This window comes from Acinonyx jubatus, chromosome E3 (genome assembly GCF_027475565.1).
Source record: "Acinonyx jubatus isolate Ajub_Pintada_27869175 chromosome E3, VMU_Ajub_asm_v1.0, whole genome shotgun sequence".
In the NCBI taxonomy this organism is placed as follows: Eukaryota; Metazoa; Chordata; class Mammalia; order Carnivora; family Felidae; genus Acinonyx; species Acinonyx jubatus.
The window spans coordinates 12,540,990-12,558,026 of NC_069398.1; the positions used below are offsets into that span (position 1 = coordinate 12,540,990).

The 17,037-nt window shown below is 37.1% G+C and overlaps 1 protein-coding gene across 1 annotated transcript in view; it reads left to right on the forward strand.

The window, feature by feature from the left end:
* The window catches only part of LOC106970513 (phospholipid-transporting ATPase ABCA3-like), a 179,733-nt gene that overhangs the window by 50,446 nt on the left and 112,250 nt on the right, over positions 1-17,037 (forward strand). Inside the window, 3 exon segments of the mRNA XM_053212893.1 lie at positions 2,841-3,014; positions 3,709-3,887; positions 4,637-4,771. Of these exon segments, the coding sequence (XP_053068868.1) occupies positions 2,841-3,014; positions 3,709-3,887; positions 4,637-4,771 (488 nt within the window).

A 17,037-nucleotide genomic window follows, 5' to 3' on the forward strand; every position in this document is an offset into this window, starting at 1 on the left:
GCTCTAGCAGATTAATTGAGCCTAAGGAAGTTGTCCTTGGAGCCTCTGATCTATAATCAGTCAGCAGAAGCAAAGGTAATAATCTGGGCTTGTGACTGGCATCTGAAGTCAGGGTAGGGGGAATGGCCCTGTAGGACTGAATCCTTAAACTATGGAATCTGATGCTATCTTGGGATAAATAGTGTCAAAATTGAGTGACACCCAGCTAATGTCCTGGAAACTTGCTTGGTGGTATGGGGAACCCCCCCCACACACACACACATCCACTTTAAAATTGGGGTCCACAACAAGTTTTTAGGGTATAAGGTGACTGGAAGCTTTTAAAGTATATAGATATATAATTATCAGGTTAAAAAGATTCTGTTCATTTACTGTTTAAGAATTTTATCTGAGCTAAGGATATTGAGTTTTATTTAACATTTTAATTTGCATTTATTTAGATGGTAAAAATATATTTCTTCTTAATGTGCATTATATAAGCTGATTTTTAAATGCTATACCAATCTCATTCTTTTTTTTCAATATATGAAATTTATTGTCAAATTGGTTTCCATACAACACCCAGTGCTCATCCCAAAAGGTGCCCTCCTCAATACCCATACCAATCTCATATTCTTAGAATAAATTTGTCAAGATATGTTTTCCTTTGTATACAGGCTGGATTCATTTTGCTAATATTTAGTTTAAAATTTTTACCTATATGTTCAGTAGTGAAATTGCTCTATAATTTCCTTTTTTGTACTGCCTTTGTTTGATTTTGGTATCAAGTTATGGTAGTTTTATAAAAGTACTTAGGAAGGATATCCTCTTTTTCTGTATCTCTATCTCTCTGGAAATTTCAGTGCAGTGTCCTAATCATTTCCTCTTTGAATATCTGCTAGAAGTTGCTGAAAAAGCACTGAGAAGGATTTTAATTATTGATTCAATTTCTTTAATGACTGTAGGACATTCAGGTTTTCTAGTTCTTTCAATTTTGGTAAGTTCTGTTTTCTTTATACTTTTAGTTTTGAAATTTATTGGTGCAATATCATTAATTTAATATGTGTTTCTTCTGTTTTTAATGTCTGTAAGTATCTGTCATGATATATCCTTTTTTACTCTTTGTACTGGTAATTTGTGCCTTCTGTCTTTTTTCTTGATCAGTTTCATAACAGGTTTGTTAGCATTATTAGTCTCTACAGAGATTCAGCTTTTGGCTTTGTTGGTTGTCTTACCTATAGTTTTGTTCTAATTTCTGCTTTTACCTTTACCCTTACGTTCCATAAACTTTGTGTTTATTGCCATTTTTTAAAGCTTTTGGTAGTGAATATTTGTCTTATTTCTTTCAATAAATGAATTTAAGGCCAGTCATTTCCCTCTTAGTACTGGTTTGCATGACACAAATTTTGATAAGTAAGCTTTTTTTGGTTGTTACTTTATTTTTTTAATATTTTTTTAGTGTTTATTTTTTGAGAGAGAGAAAATGAGCAGGGGAGAGGCAGGGAGAGGGAGACACAGAATCCCAAGTAGGCTCCAGGCTCTGAGCTGTCACCACAGAGCCTGATATGGAACTTGAACTCACAAGATTATGACCTGAGCTGCAGTCGGAGGCTTAACCAACTGAGCCACCCAGGCACCCCTGAGCTATTACTTTAAAATGTTTTATAATTTTCCTTGTAATTTCCTTCTTTAATTGAGAATTATTCAAAGATGTGTGTCTTAATTTCTCAACATACTGGATTTTTTAGTCATCTTCTGGTTATTGATTCCCAACTTAATTTAAATCCTTTAAAATTTGTTAGGATTTATTTTATGACCTAGTTAATGTCTGTTTTTTTTTTAAATTAATATTCCAAGTCTGTTTGAAAAAATATATATGATGAGGTTGTTTGGGGTAGTTGACATGTATTTTCATTTAGGCCAAGTTTGTTAATCTGGAGAAAGATGGTCAACGTTTCTACTGTGGTTGTAAATTTGCATATTTATTCTAGAATCTGTTACTTTTTGCCGTATATACTTTGATTCTTTTTTATCAGGTGCATCTGATATATTGCCTTTATTATCCCTTATTTGTCCCCTCTCATTCTCTTTATAATTTTAATTTTAGAAAATAACAGACATGTACATAAGATGTACACGTACATGAGACATGTACATAAAGATGAGTACATAAAACATAATTGTTCTAGTTGGTGAATATGGTATGTGGAGTGAGGTAAAGAAGAAAAGCAAGAATCATTCCTAATAGTGGGATAATATGTTGTATTTCATAATATCCAATTTTTATTTAGATGCTAAATTTTGCTTCCCAATGACGTTAATTGGTTTCTTAACAGGGATTTTCTTTTTGGTGTTTTATCAGAGTCACATTTTTGGAACTCTTCATATTCTAAACCATATCTGGCTTTTTAAGACCAACTTTGTATTTCTGTTTATTCAAGTATACTTCTTTTCCCCCAGTATTATGACATAGACTGAATCTCATAGTGTCTGGAAATCTAGATATTTTCTGATACTATAATAACAGTATTTACATTTATAATTTTTTATGCTGAGTGATAATAAATATGTAAAATTTCTATTAAGAGCTATAATATTTATAGTTACTACATATAGAATGACAAATTCCAGAAAAATCAGTTACTAAAATGTTTAATTTCAGACTTTTATTCATTCAAAAAATACTTTTGAGCACTTAGGAAGTGTCAAGTATTATATAATGTGCTGAGGAAGCAATGGTGAAGAAAACAAATTTTAATTCTCCATGTGTTTATTTTATTACATACATCCTACAAAATATTTGTAGTTGAGGCTTTTGCATATTGCTTAAATTGACCTTATAATTTCCTTTTTATTTCTAGTACATTTTGCTGTTTCTGTTGGAGGTTTCATTTATCTCGTTACCTACTTTCCAGTTGTTACTGTCTCTATAAACTTTGCAGAAATGACATTCACCCAGAAGCTGGCTTCCTTTCTCAGCTCAAATATCGCAATGGGGATGGGAACTAAATTCCTAGTCAAGGCAGAAATGGAGAGTGAGTATTTACCTTGTAAGTTTGGCCGTATTCTCATAAGATATTCACAGTTTTAAAGTTGATTAATATTGTTAAACTGTCCTTCAAAAAATGATATTACTTCATACCACCACCTGTAGCACATGAGTTCCTCCACATTCTCTGCATAAATTTATTCAAGTCTGCTACTCCATTTGGAGTTCCTGGCTGTTCTTTGATGCTAGGAGAGGAAGCAGCACAGGTCTGCTTTTAGCACCTTTCAGTCTTCCTTTTTTCATCAGTGCAATATCTATGCAAAAATTCTTCTAGTCTTCTCTTCTGTAGATAGCATTTATTTCTGCTTTTCAATGATTATGTTTTCCAAAATTATATTTTCCAGTGAACATTTAGCATGAGGAGGGATTGAGAGAAAGGAGTCATTGTCTTAACCCATAGGGGCTTCCTTATTTTTCTTAAAGCTTATATTCCTGAGTTTTTAGTATATGTATTTTGTTTTGGTTTCACTCATAACTGATTGTTCCTGGCACACTAGAAAACATCTTAAATGATTACTTTCTCAAATATCCTAAATTCTAGTGGTATTAGAAAGTGACTATAGTAGGAATTTCTAGAAAATATTAACACCTTTTCTCTTCACTCTTTAATTATGATGCAGATGGATAACTGTTTTAGTGTCGGTTGGCACCTAAATTAAATGTCAACTGTTGTCTCTTAGAAATTGGAATTAAATGGAGCAACATCTTCTCACCACCCCAAATGGAGAACTTTGGCTTTGCCCACGTACTGGGAATGTTTTTATTTGATGCTTTCTTATATGGCCTTGTGGCCTGGTATATAGAAGCTGTCTTTCCAGGGGAGTATGGTGTGCCCAAGCCATGGAACTTTTTCTTGCTGGTGAGTTCTAATGCTTGTGTTACTGAGAAAGGCCACAGTCCTTATGAATATGTATTGTAATTTCTGTAAAAGCCACCATGAGTTAATTTTGCACTGTGTATACTTGAACCAATAGATCAGGTGAAAGAATCATTCTACTTACTCCAGCCATTCACTGGCCTTTTCTTATTACACTTTAAAGCATCCAGTATATATAAATATAAATAACCTGTAGATCATGGCCTATTACCTCAAACTTTACAAACTCTGAGTTATCCATCACATTTACAGGCAAGTATTTCATAAAGGATTAAACTCGGGCATAAAGAAAGTAATATAGGATGGGTCTTTGGGTGGTAAAAAAAAAAAAAAAGTTTAGTTAAGTCCCCCATCTGGGGACTGCTTTTTATCCTTGGTTAGCACAGATCTCTTGGAGTCAGAACTATAGCATGATGGCTCATTCTTTTTCTTGATTCCTTTCCTTATCTGCTAAGAGAAGATATGACAAAAAATGATACAATCATTTTTGCCATGACCTCATTTTGGAGTAATTTTCTTTTGTCCCTCTTGGACACTTATAATTTTCATAGAGTAGTCTGCTTTTATGCCCGGGAATGCAAATTATAACCAATTGGCTCCAAAATTTAATCACAAAAAAATTTCAGCAATCCATCTCAGTACAAAAGATAACAGGCTAGAGTATTTTATAATGAATCATTTTTCAATACCATTGCAGTAATGTCACATTCATTCCCCTCTTTTTTTTTTAGCGCTCTTACTGGTTTGGGGAAGCATCTAAGGGAAAAAAGGAAAGAAGGCAATTTTATGAGACAAATGAAAGCAAGTATTTTGAAGCAGAACCTACTAATTTGGTGGCAGGTATCCAAATCAAACATTTGTGCAAGGTATTGTTTCAAATTTTTTCTTCTTGATAGGACTGAAATTTAGTTTAGTGTTCACTGTAAATGATTATTACTAGAAATACAAGAAAAAGATCACATGCTAATAAAAGATCACAGCCATCCTTTTGATCTTTGAGAAAGATAAAAAAAATCATTTTTTTTCAGTATATACTAAAAAGTCAAATCTTTTTCTCCTTCCCCCAGAATAGAGTCAGGTTTTCTATAAGCTGTATGGTATCTTCCAAAAATTCTCTCATTTTAAAAGGTAGAGTCTATTGGAGATGAATGATTTGAGTGTGTAAGCATTAATTTCTGTTCACAAATACTTTGCATTTATCTATTATGTAATCTTTCCCCTGTCAAGGAGTTCATCAAGGGAGGGCTTTTAATCTCTTAATTTATCTGCACCAACTGTAGGCATGTAGTATTCAGGTAACCTGTATTGGCTGGCATTCCGTTGCCTCTCAAAGGTCTACCTAAGCTTGGTTTGAACTCTTAACCCATAGCCTATGGAAACCCAAAGCCCTCCATGCTAATTCAGCTAATTTTGGAGATGAGTATACTCTTGTCGTACCCTTTGCCTCCAGTATGCTATATGCTTTCTCTGTTTTGGTTACATCAACCCAAATGCAAAACTCACTCTTTTCCCTGGTTTTCTCAGGAAATGTAGTCACATCCAACATTTTTGTGGATATCAGTATAGATTAGGGCTGGAGGGTGTTGGCCTAAGGAACACATGGTCTGTGACCATTTCCCCAGCTGTAGTTACCTTGGCCCCCCCTTATTTCTCTCTTCATAATTTTCCTACCAGATTTTCCCTGAGAAGCCACTCTGATGTGACTCCCTCAGATTCTCATGAAAATGCCCAGAAGAACCAAGGTCCTTCTATGTATCACTCCATTCATTCATTCATTATTGACACTGGGGATATAAGTGATGAAAAATCCAGATTAGACCCATGCTCTCAAGGAGCTTACATTCTAGTATGAATGAAAGTGGGTTGAGAAGTGAACAAACAGGGTAATTACAGCATACAGTCAATGCCATTGGGAAAACAAATAGGGTGATGATACAGTAATTTAAGTGGGGGAGGAAAAACTTTGGGTAAGTTATTCATTTGAACTCTCTGAAAACATGGCCACTGTGGATACTGGCCACCCTCTCCAACCATAACCTCACCTGAACAGAGTCACCTCACACAGAATCAAATGCATTTCCTTGAGGAGTTGGCCCAACTATTCTCTCTCCCAAACCTTCTTGTCTTCACTCAGATGTTGATCTCAGGAACACTCCTCCATGCTAATTTCCATCTTTTGTAAACTTCCTGGATACTAACTTCTGTCTTAGAGTGTACTTCCCACTGGGAATGTAAGTTCCCAGGGAACTTAATTAGGGATAGTTGGTACCTGAGTGGACTGAGAAAGCAGATGATGAGATACAAGGTAGCAGTGCAGTGTCCATAGGTGTTGAACTGGGATGTATTCCAGGGAAAGAAATCCATTAGTTGGTGTCATGTATCAAGCATGTGAAAAATATGGGTGAAGTAATTATAGGTACCATGGGATGGGTGGCTGTTTTGGGGGAAACTGATAGACTGGAGACAGAAAATTAAAGGCTGTCTATGATTAACCATCAGAGGCTAACTGAAATCTAGTCAGTCTTCCAGGAAGCACATGAAGAGATTTTCATTTCCAGCACCCAAGAGCAGAAAAGCTGAGAACTAAGCCATAGACTTAATCATAAGAATAGCAAGCTTTAGAAAAAGTTAAAATTGTAATTTAGGAAAGTCTACTCTCCCAGGATTAAGGCATTGATTTGGAGAGAATGGACTATGGAGACATAGGATAGGAAATCTAGGATGCAAAAATCTCAAGTCCCATTTTCTCCTGAACCCTTTGCCTGCAGAAATGGTTCACTCCTCCCTGTTCAGGGCTAGGATTTCTTTCTCTCTTCCTTGAAGATCCACCCCACAAGACAACTCCTTCTAGCCACTAGGAAAATAACATAGATTATATCACAAAAGGTAGTAGACAGCCTCAAAGATGATCCTCAGTGACACACATCGCCTGATTTTCATGCCTTTGAATAGGCCTGACCTGTATGAGCAGTCAAGAACTGCAGAAGTGAAATGACTGCTTTCTAAGACTAAGTCATAAAATGCATTGAGGCTTCACTTTGGTCTCTTGGGTTGTTTACTCTGGCTAAGTCAACTGCCATGCTGTGAGTATACTCAGTCGCCTAAATGACTGAAGAGAGGCCCACATGGGATTAACTGAGTCCTTCCTCCAACAACCAGAACAAACTTGCCAGCCAGTTGAGTGAGTCACTTTTAAAGTGGGTCTTCCACTCCCAGTGAGCCTTTCAGATGACTGTAGCTCTTGTCAACATTTTGAATGCAAAATCAAGACAAACCCTGAGCCAGAGGTCCCGAGTTTATGAGGCCAGAAACTGTGAGGAAAAACAAATATTGTTTTAAGTCACTAAGTTTGGGTAATTTATTACTGAGCAATAGATAAATAGATATTGGTACCTGAAAATGGGATGCTGCCATAACAAAAAACCAATAAATGTGGGAGTAGTTTTAGGATTGGGAAGTGAGGGGACACTGGAAGCCTAAAGGGCCTACAGTAGACTGTTAGCAGAAACCTAGTGATCTTGGAGATGGTTGCCTTTGAAGGCCTAAAGGGAAGTGAGGAACTGTTAACTGAAAACTGGGAGGAAAGAAGTACTTGTTATTTAAGATACAAAGTCTGTCAACACCATCACTTAACAGTAATGTGGGAAACAGAAAATGTTACTAATGAGCTGGTTAAATGAAATATTTTCAGGTGAGTTGGTGAAGGAGCTGCCTGACTTCTTGTTGCCTTAAGTAAAATGTAGTGTATGTGAGAGGAGAGAGAGAAACAGAAGAAAGGATTATGAAACTTAAAGGAGACAGATACTGGTTTAGAGAAATCCTAGCCTCTCCTGATGATAGATGATGTTGAAATTGAAGTGGCATCTAATCAAAGAGAAGATCCAGATCAGAAAACCATGGTCCGAAGTTGAACCCACAGTGTTGAATAAAGGAATTCCAGTTCAAGATGGTAACATAAGAAGACTCTAAACTCCATCCTCCACAGAACACACCAATTATACCTATTAATAGAACAATTCTTCCTGAAGAAGTACTGAGGGCTGACTAAACAGCTACTAAACAGCTCCCAGCCTAAGGCAGGGAGAATGGCAAGAGAACAGCAAGAGAGACAGAGACATGGTAACAAAGGGAACCCCCCCCCAACTCTGTGAACAGCACTGGGATGGGGTAGTTCTGAGAGACCAACAATAGATCCTTCTGTCCTTGGGCACAGGAAAACACACACACACACACACACACACACACACACACACACACACACACACACACGGTTTAAAAGGGCAACTACCTATAAAAGAGGCAACACTAGAATTGTGCTAAGCAGTGGAGGAGCTATATCACATCAAGATCACATCGAGATGACCAACCCACTTGCCATGATAGCCCGACTCTGCTCTGGTCCAGGCTTCCAAGGTGGGATGAGAACATAAACTCCTCAGTCCCTCTGATCAGGATCCTGAAACTCTCACACCAGCCCCAGTCACACTGGGCATAGGGGGAAAAAAGCCTTGGTTTGAAAGGGCTGAGGAACTCTGGGAACATTCTTTCCCACCTCCACCTCCAGATCAGAGCAAGGTTTGGCTCATGGTGAGCTTGCAACCTAAGTGAGCCCAGGGTCCACAAGCCCATGCCAGCTGTTCTGTGGTGCTGGGGCACAGAAAACAAGCTGCAGTTTTGTGTTTTGTTGTTGTTAGTTTTTAATATTTTCATTCTATACTTATTAAAATTTGTCTTATTTTTTATTTTTTATCTTTTTTTCTTTCAAGTTTTTATTTAAATTCCAGCTCATTAACATACAGTGTAGTATTAGTTTCAGATATAGAATTAGTGATTAATCACTTATATACAACAGCCAGTGCTTATCATAACAAATGCCCTCCTTAATGCCTATCACTGAATTAACCCATCATTCCCACCTACCTCCCCTCCAGGACCTTCAGTTTGTTCTCTAAAGTTAAAACTCTGTTTCCTGGTTTGCCTCTTGTTTTTCTCACCCCTATGTTCATGTGTTTTGTTTCTTAATTTCCACATATGAGTGAAATCATGTAGTATTTGTCTTTCTTTGACTTACTTCACTTAGCATAATACTCTCTAGCTCCATCCACTTCAATGCAAATGGCAAGATTTCATTCTTTTTGATGGCTGAGTAATATTCTATTGTGTGTGTGTGTGTGTATATATATATATATATATACACACCACCTTTCTTTATACATTCATCAGTTGATGGACATTGGGCTCTTTCCATAATTTGGCTATTGATAATGCTGCTCTAAATATAGGGGTACATATATCCCTTCAAATGAGTATTTTTCTATCCTTTGGGTAAATACATAGTAGTGTAATTGCTGGCTCATAGGGTAGTTCTATTCTTAACTTTTTAAATACTGTTTTGCAGAATGGCTGCACCAGTTTGCATTCCTAAAAATGCATGAGGGTTCCTCTTTCTCTGCATCCTCTCCAACACCTGGTGTTTCATGTGTTGTTAGTTTTATCCAGTCTGGCTAGTGTGAGGTGATATTTCATTGTAGTTTTGATTTGCATTTCCCAATGATGAGTGATGTTCAGCATCTTTTCATGTGTCTGTTAGCTGCCTTGATGTCTTCTTTGGAAAAATGTCTATTCAAGTCTTCTTCTCATTTCTTACCTGAATTGTTTGTCTTTTGGGTGTTGAGTTTGTTAAGTTCTTTATGGATTTTAGATACTAACTATTTATCAAATATGTCATTTGCAAATATCTTCTCTCATTCTGAAGGTTGCCTTTTAGTTTTGTTTATTGTTTCCTTCGCTGTGCAGAAGCTTTCTATCTTGATGAGGTCCCAATGAAAAGTTTATTTTTGCTTTGTTACCCTTACCTCATAAGACATATCAAGTAAGAAGTTGCTATGGCCAATGTCAAAGAGGTGTGTTCCCCTGCAGGATTTTTGTGGTTTTCTGTCTCACAGTTAGATCTTTCATCCATTTTTTGTGTATGGTGTAAGAAGTCCAATGTTACCCTGATTCCAAAACTGCACAAATATTCCACTGAAAAAGAGAACTATAGGCCAATATCCCTGATAAACATGGATGTAGAAATTCTCAATAAAATATTAGTAAATTGAATCCAACAGAACATTAAAAGAATCATTCATCACAATCAAGTGGGATTTATTCCTGGGTTGCAAAGGTGGTTCAATATTTGCAAATCAATCAATGTGATATAGCACATTAATAAAAGAATTGATAAGAACCATATGATCTTCTCAATAGATGCAGAAAAGAAGCTTTTGACAAAGTACAACATCCAATCATGATAAAGACCCTCAACAAAGGAGGGATAGAGGGAACATACCTCAACATAGTAAAGGCCATCTACAAAAAAACCCACAGCTAAGGAATAAGACAGGTGTCCCCTCTCACCACTGTTATTTAACATAGAACTGGAAGTCCTTGCCTCAACAGACAACAAAAATAAAGGGCATCCAAATCAGCAAGGAAGAAGTCAAACTTCCATTATTTGCAGATGACATGATACCCTATATTGAAAACCCGAAAGATTCTACCAAAAAAATTGCTGGAACTGATACACAAAGTCATAGGATGATTCGATAAAGTCACATGATACAAAATCAACATACAGCAATCTGTTGCATTTCTATACACCAAATATGAAGCAGCAAAAATAGCAATCAAGGAATCGATTCCATTTATAATTGCACCAAAAACCATAAGATACCTAGGAATAAACCTAACCAAAGAGGTAAAAGATCTGTATTCTGAAAACTACAAAACACTAATGAAAGAAACTGAAGAGACATAAAGAAATGGAATAACATTCCATGCTCATGGATTGGTAGGACAAATTGTTAAAGCATCTATACTACCCAAAGCAACACATTCAATACAATCCCTATCAAAATACCACTAAAATTTTTCACAGAGCTAGAAAAAATAATCCTAAAATTTGTTATTTTTTTGTTTTTTTCTCTTTTTTCTTATCTTCCTTATCTTTTATCTCTTTTCTTTTTAAAATTATTTAGTTTTTCTTTATTCTCTGTAAAAAGCCACAGTTCAAAATATAACTAGCATGTACAGCCACAGCTCCAACCAGCCATTAAAAGTCAACAAGCACACAGTCTATAGGGGGTCAGCATACACAAGACCACTCCTTTAACTTTAGGAAAAGTAGCCATTTCATCTAATCCATAGAAACAAACACAGAATGTCAAGCAAAATGGGAAGATAGAGGAATATCGTCCAAAGGAAAGAACAAGACAAAACCTCAGTAAAACAATTAAATGAAATAGAGATAAGCAATCTACGTGACAAAAAAAATTTTAAGTAATTACCATAAAGATACTGACTGGACTGAAGATAACAATGGAAGAACTCAGACTTCCAATAAAGAGAAGAAAATATTAAAAATAACCAATCAAAGCTGAAGAATACAATAACTAAAATTAAAAAAAAAAACACTAGAGGGAATCAACAGATTAGAGGATTCAGAAAAACATACTAGTAATCTGGAAGACAGAGTAATGGAAAGCACACAAGCTGAACAGAAAATAATGTTTTAAAATAAGGATAGATTAAGAGATTTCCTGGGCAATATAAAGCAAACAAACATTTGTTGTAGACTATGAGTCTGGAGTTCTCTCCTGTCCAGCAAGAGAGCAGATGCAGAAATGAAAACAAGAGAGGCTAATGTCTGGGAGGAGACAAGAGCCCCAAACAGTGGTTTCATCTCTGTATTTATTGAGCCCACAAGATATTACCCACATGGTAAACGTGAAGAAAATAAGATCTTACACAGTTGAATGTGGAGAAAAGAATCAGACAGTAATCATTAAGTTGTGTAGGAAGCAAACGGTCTGGGCTGGGGGCAAGTGGAGTTTGTGATCAAAGTATAATAGTATATTGGCGTCAGATGGAAAGTAATTTCCTGCAGGTGATATAACAAGTTACTCGTGATCCCATTACAGTATCTCGCTAGCTATCCTTGGGCACTTTTGTCCTATGGTGGTGGCTTTCCACCCTAAGCTTTTTTCTAACCCATTTATGTAAGTAGAATCTATTTCCCCACAAACATTAGCATCCCCAAAACATTTTAGGGTCAAAGGAGAAGAAGAAGAAGAAGGAAGTGTAGAAAACTTACTTGAAGAAATAGTAACTGAAAACTTCCATAACCTAAGGAGGAAAATAGACATCCAAGTCCAAGAAGTACAGAGAGTCCCAAACAAGATGAACACAAGGAAATCTACACCATGGAAAATAATAATTAAAATTTCAAAGGCTAAAGATAGAGAATCCTAAAATCAGAAAAACAAACAAAAATTTACCTATAAGGGAAAACCTATAAGACTACTAGCTTATTTTTCAGCAGAAATCTTGTAAGCCAGAAGGCAATGGTATGATACATTGAAAGTGCCAAAAAGAAAGAAAACCTACAGCCAAGAATACTCTACCCAGCAAGATTACCATTAAGATTTGAAAGAGAGATAATAGAGTTCTCAAACAAAAGATAAAGGAGTTAATCACCACTAAACTAACCTCACAAGAAATGTTAAAGGGACTTCTTTAAGTCCAAAAGTGGCCATAATTATGCATATGAAAAATATGAATAAAAAGATGTAAAATAAGACAATATATACTTGAATGTGGATAAGAAACTAAAGACAGAAAAGAAGGAAAAAGAAAAACAATTTTCTTTGTTTTTTTTTAAATGTGTTTGAACTTAAATGACCATCAAATTAATATGAACTGGTATTATGATGTTATATATAAATCTCATGGTAACCACAAACCCAAAACCTGTGATAAATACACACAAAAATAGAGCCAAACAAAACACTAAAGATACACATTGACCAGAGAAAAAGCAAGAGAAGAAAGGAACAAAGCAAAACTAAAAATAAAAAATAGAAAACAAAATTTTAAATGGCAGTAGTTACATACCTATCAATAATTACTTTAAATGTAAATGGACTAAATGCTCATAATCCATGTCACTCAAAAGACACAGAGTATCAAAATGGGGGGAAAAACCCAAGACCCATCTATAATGCTTCCTACAAGAGACCCACATCAGATCTAAAAATCCGTACAGACTGAAAGTGAAGGGATGGAAAAACATTGACCATGCAAATGAATGTGAAAAATAAATCCAGGCTAGCAATACTGTCTGACAAAATAGACTTTAAAACAAAAACTGTAACAATACAGTACATAATGATAAAGGGATCAGTCAAAGGATCAGGATCAGTCAAAGGATATATTAGTTGTAAATATCTCTGAAAAAAATAAAATACTGATGAAAGAAATTAAAAATAACACAAATGGAAAGATATTCCATGATCATGGGTTAGAAGAATTAATATTGTCAAAATGTCCACATTACCCAAAGCAATCTACAGGCTCAATGCAATCCCTGTCAAAATGCAAATAGCATTTTCACAAAACTATAACAAATAATACTGAAATTTGAATGGAACCATAAAAGCGCATGAATAATTTTTGGAAGATGGCGGCGTAGGAGGAGGCTGGGCTCACCTCGTCCTGCTGATCACTTGAATTCCACCCACACCTGCCTAAAAACCCAGAAAACCACCAGAAGACTAGCAGAAGGGACTCTCCAGAGCCAAGCATAGACAAGAGGCCAACAGAAGAGGGTAGGAAGGGCAGAGAGGCGGTGCATGCTACACGGACTGGCAAGAGGGAACCACAGCAGTGGAGGGGCAGCCCACCCGGCAAGGTGGAATCCCTGAGTCTGGTTTGCAAAAGCGGAGGGGCTGGACTGCATGAGTTCTGACAGCCAGCAGTACTTAACATCTGGAATGTTATGTCAACAGCTCTGCTCCGAGAGCAGGAGGACAAGAGGATACCAGGAGGGAGAGCTGCTGAGCCCCAGAAGACAAAGCTCAGCTCAGCGGGGAACAAAGGCCCTGGCCAGCACCATCTCCCTCTCCCATCTGCCAGCTGAAACCTCAAAGGGAACAAGTTCCCCTAACCTGCTTGCACCAGACAACACCCAACACTGTGCTTCTGTGGATCCATCCCTCGGATGGGTCAGCCTCCCTCCCAGTGCTGCAGGGCCCCTCCCACAGGGGACCACCGATGGCAAAGTGAGCTGAGCCTGCCCCTCCCACCCCTGTTCACCTTGCGGATCCACCCGGACAACACAACAGATCCCATCAAAGCAGGACCACAAGCCTGGCAGTGTGCAAGTAGCCCAGACAGGGGCCACACCACTCCACAGTGAGTCCCGCCCCTCAGAGAGGGGAAGATAAGGTACACAGCAGTCTGACTCTGGCCCCAGTGGTGGGCTGGGGACAGACATCGGGTCTGACTGTAGACCCACCCACCAACACAAGTTACTCCAGACAGCACAGGGGAAGTGCCTTGCAGTTCTGTGCCACCCCAGAGACTATCCAAAATGATGAACGGAAGAACTCTCCTCAAAAGAAACTCCAGGAAGTAGCAACAGCTAAAGAACTGATCAAAAACGATTTAAACAGTATAACAGAAAGTGAATTTAGAATAATGGTCATAAAATTAATTGCTGGGCTTGAAAAAAGTATAGAGGACACCAGAGAATCTATTGCTACAGGGATCAAGGAACTAAGAAATACTCAGGAGGAGCTAAAAAATGCTATAAATGAGCTGCAAAATAAAAATGGAGGCAACCACAGCTTGGATTGAAGAGGCAGAGGAGAGAATAGGTGAATTAGAAGATAAAATTATGGAAAAAAGGAAGCGGTGAAACAGATAAAAAAAATCCAGGAGTGTGAGGGGAGAATTAGAGAACTAAGTGATGCGATCAAACAGAACAATATCTGTATCATAGGAATTCCAGAAGAAGAAGAGAGAAAGGGGCTGAAGGTGTACTTGAACAAATATTAGCTAGGAACTTCACTCATCTGGGAAAAGAAAAAGGCATTGAAATCCAAGAGGCACAGAGAACTCCCTTCAGACGTAACTTGAATCGGTCTTCTGCACGACATATCATAGTGAAACTGGCAAAATACAAGGACAAAGAGAAAATTCTGAAAGCAGCTAGGGATAAACAGGCCCTAACATATAAAGGGAAATTTATAAGACTAGTGACAGAACTATCTACTGAAACTTGGCAGGCCAGAAAGGAATGGCAGAAAATATTCAATGTGAGGAACAGAAAAAATATGCAGCTGAGAATACTTTACCCAGCAAGTCTGTCATTCAGAATAGAAAGAGACATAACGGTCTTCCCAAACAAACAAAAACTGCAGGAATTCATCACCACTAAACCAGCCCTACAAGAGATCCTAAGGGGGATTCTGTGAGTGAAATGTTGCAAGGACCACAAAGTACCAGAGACCTCACTACAAGCATGAAACCTACAGACATCACAATGACTCTAAACCCATATCTTTCAGTAATAACACTGAATGTAAATGGACTAAATGCTCCAACCAAAAGACATAGTGTATCAGAATGGATAAAAAAAAACAAGACCCATCTATTTGCTGTCTACAAGAGACTCATTTTAGACCTGAGGACACCTTCAGATTGAAAGTGAGGGGATGGAGAACTATCTATCATGCTATTGGAAGTCAAAAGAAAGCTGAAGTATCCATACTTATATCAGACAAACTAGACTTTAAATTAAAGGCTGTAACAAGAGATGAAGAAGGGCATTATATAATAATTACAGAGTCTATCCATCAGGAAGAGCTAACAATTATAAATGTCTATGCGCCGAATACGAGAGCTCCCAAATATATAAAACAATCACAACATAAGCCAACCTTATTGATAAGAATGTGGTAATTGCAGGGGACTTTAATGCTCCACTTACAACAAGGGATAGATCATCTAGACACAGGATCAATAAAGAAACAAGGGCCCTGAATTATACATTGGATCAGATGGACTTGACAGATATATTTAGAACCCTGCATCCCAAAGCAACAGAATATACTTTCTTCTCAAGTGCACATGGAACCTTCTCCAGATCACATACTGGGTCACAAAACAGCCCTTCATAAGTATAAAAGACGTGACATCATACCATGCACACTTTCAGACCACAATGCTATGAAACTTCAAGTCAACCACAGGAAAAAGTCTGGAAAACCTCCAAAAGCATGGAGGTTAAAGAACACCCTACTAAAGAACCAATGGTCAACCAGGCAATTAGAGAAGACATTAAAAAATATATGGAAACAAATGAAAATGAAAATAAAACAATCCAAATGCTTTGGGATGCAGCGAAGGCAGTCCTGAGAGGAAAAGACATTGCAATCCAGGCCTATCTCAAGAAACAAGAAAAATCCCAAATACAAAATCTAACAGCACACCTAAAGGAAATAGAAACAGAACAGCAGAGACACCCTAAACCCAGAAGAAGAAGAGAAATAATAAAGATCAGAGCAGAAATAGACAATATAGAATCTAAAAAAACTGTAGAGCACATCAATGGAACCAAGAGTTGGTTTTTTGAAAAAATAAACACAATCGATAAACCTCTAGCCAGGCTTCTCAAAAAGAAAAGGGAGATGACCCAAATGATAAAATCATGAATGAAAATGGAATTATTACAACCAATCCCTCAGAGATACAAGCAATTATCAGGGAATACTAGGAAAAATTATATGCCAACAATTTGGACAACCTGGAAGAAATGGACAAATTCCTAAACACCCACACGCTTCCCAAACTCAAACAGGAAGAAATAGAAAACTTGAACAGACCCATAACCAGCAAAGAAATTGAATCAGTTATCAAAAGTCTCCCAACAAATAAGAGTCCAGGACCAGATGGCTTCCCTGGGGAATTCCACCAGACATCTAAAGCAGAGATAATACCTATCCTTCTCAAGCTGTTCCAAGAAATAGAAAGGGAAGGAAAACTTCCAGACTCATTCTATGAAGCCAGTATTACTTTGATTCCTAAACCAGACAGAGACCCAGCAAAAAAAAGAGCTACAGGCCAATATCCCTGATGATTATGGATGCAAAAATTCTCAATAAGATACTAGCAAATTGAACTCAACAGCTTATAAAAAGAATTATTCACCTTGATCAAGTGGGATTCATTTCTGGGCTGAAGGCCTCGTTCAACATTCACAAATCAATCAGTGTGATACATCACATCATAAAAGAAAAGAAAAGAACCA